At 40.9% G+C, this 482-nt stretch overlaps 1 protein-coding gene across 1 annotated transcript in view; it reads right to left on the bottom strand.

Moving 5' to 3' along the window:
* Nucleotides 1-225: 225 nt before the first annotated feature.
* The window catches only part of yellow-e (L-dopachrome tautomerase yellow-e), a 12455-nt gene continuing 12198 nt past the window's right edge, over nt 226-482 (bottom strand). Inside the window, exon 9 of the mRNA XM_011312478.1 lies at nt 226-476. Within this exon, the coding sequence (XP_011310780.1) occupies nt 258-476 (219 nt within the window). The 3' untranslated portion in view covers nt 226-257. The remainder of the gene's footprint in view (nt 477-482) is intronic.

Genomic DNA, 482 nt, shown 5'->3' with positions numbered 1-482 from the left:
AAAAAAAATAGCACGACTTTTTGTGATCGATTGGACGTGTCGAGAGGCTGGAAAGTTGAAAAGGAATGAGCTCTAGTGTTTAGAGAAAGTGCTCTTTCATCTATTATCCATTGGAGCATTGAGTCAGTGCTCGAGTTATGCAAATTACCCAACTATTTTTATCCGTTTTTGTAATAAAAAGGAGGGGGATTTATCCGGGGGAAGGAAGTACAAATCATCCATTTGTTTCTGTTTTTTGTTTTTCACTTTTATTTTCTTTATTGATTGTACTCTTCTGCATTTGCCAAGTTCCAGAGGTAATGGCTGTAATCCCAGATTGTGTCCTCAGCGTCCCTGAACAAATGCTCCAGGTTGGATTGTGAATCGCAGGAGGTGCCTCTGATGAGGCTGTCCAATCTTCTCGACATGACCCTGAAGTTCACATCGTTGAAGTTTTGCACATCCAAGGCTATCTTTTGATATCTGTTCGTGGCTATCCAGAG

The sequence above is a fragment of the Fopius arisanus genome, unplaced genomic scaffold, assembly GCF_000806365.1.
Source record: "Fopius arisanus strain USDA-PBARC FA_bdor unplaced genomic scaffold, ASM80636v1 scaffold00102, whole genome shotgun sequence".
NCBI lineage: Eukaryota > Metazoa > Arthropoda > Insecta > Hymenoptera > Braconidae > Fopius > Fopius arisanus.
This window is presented reverse-complemented; position numbering and strand designations above follow the sequence as displayed.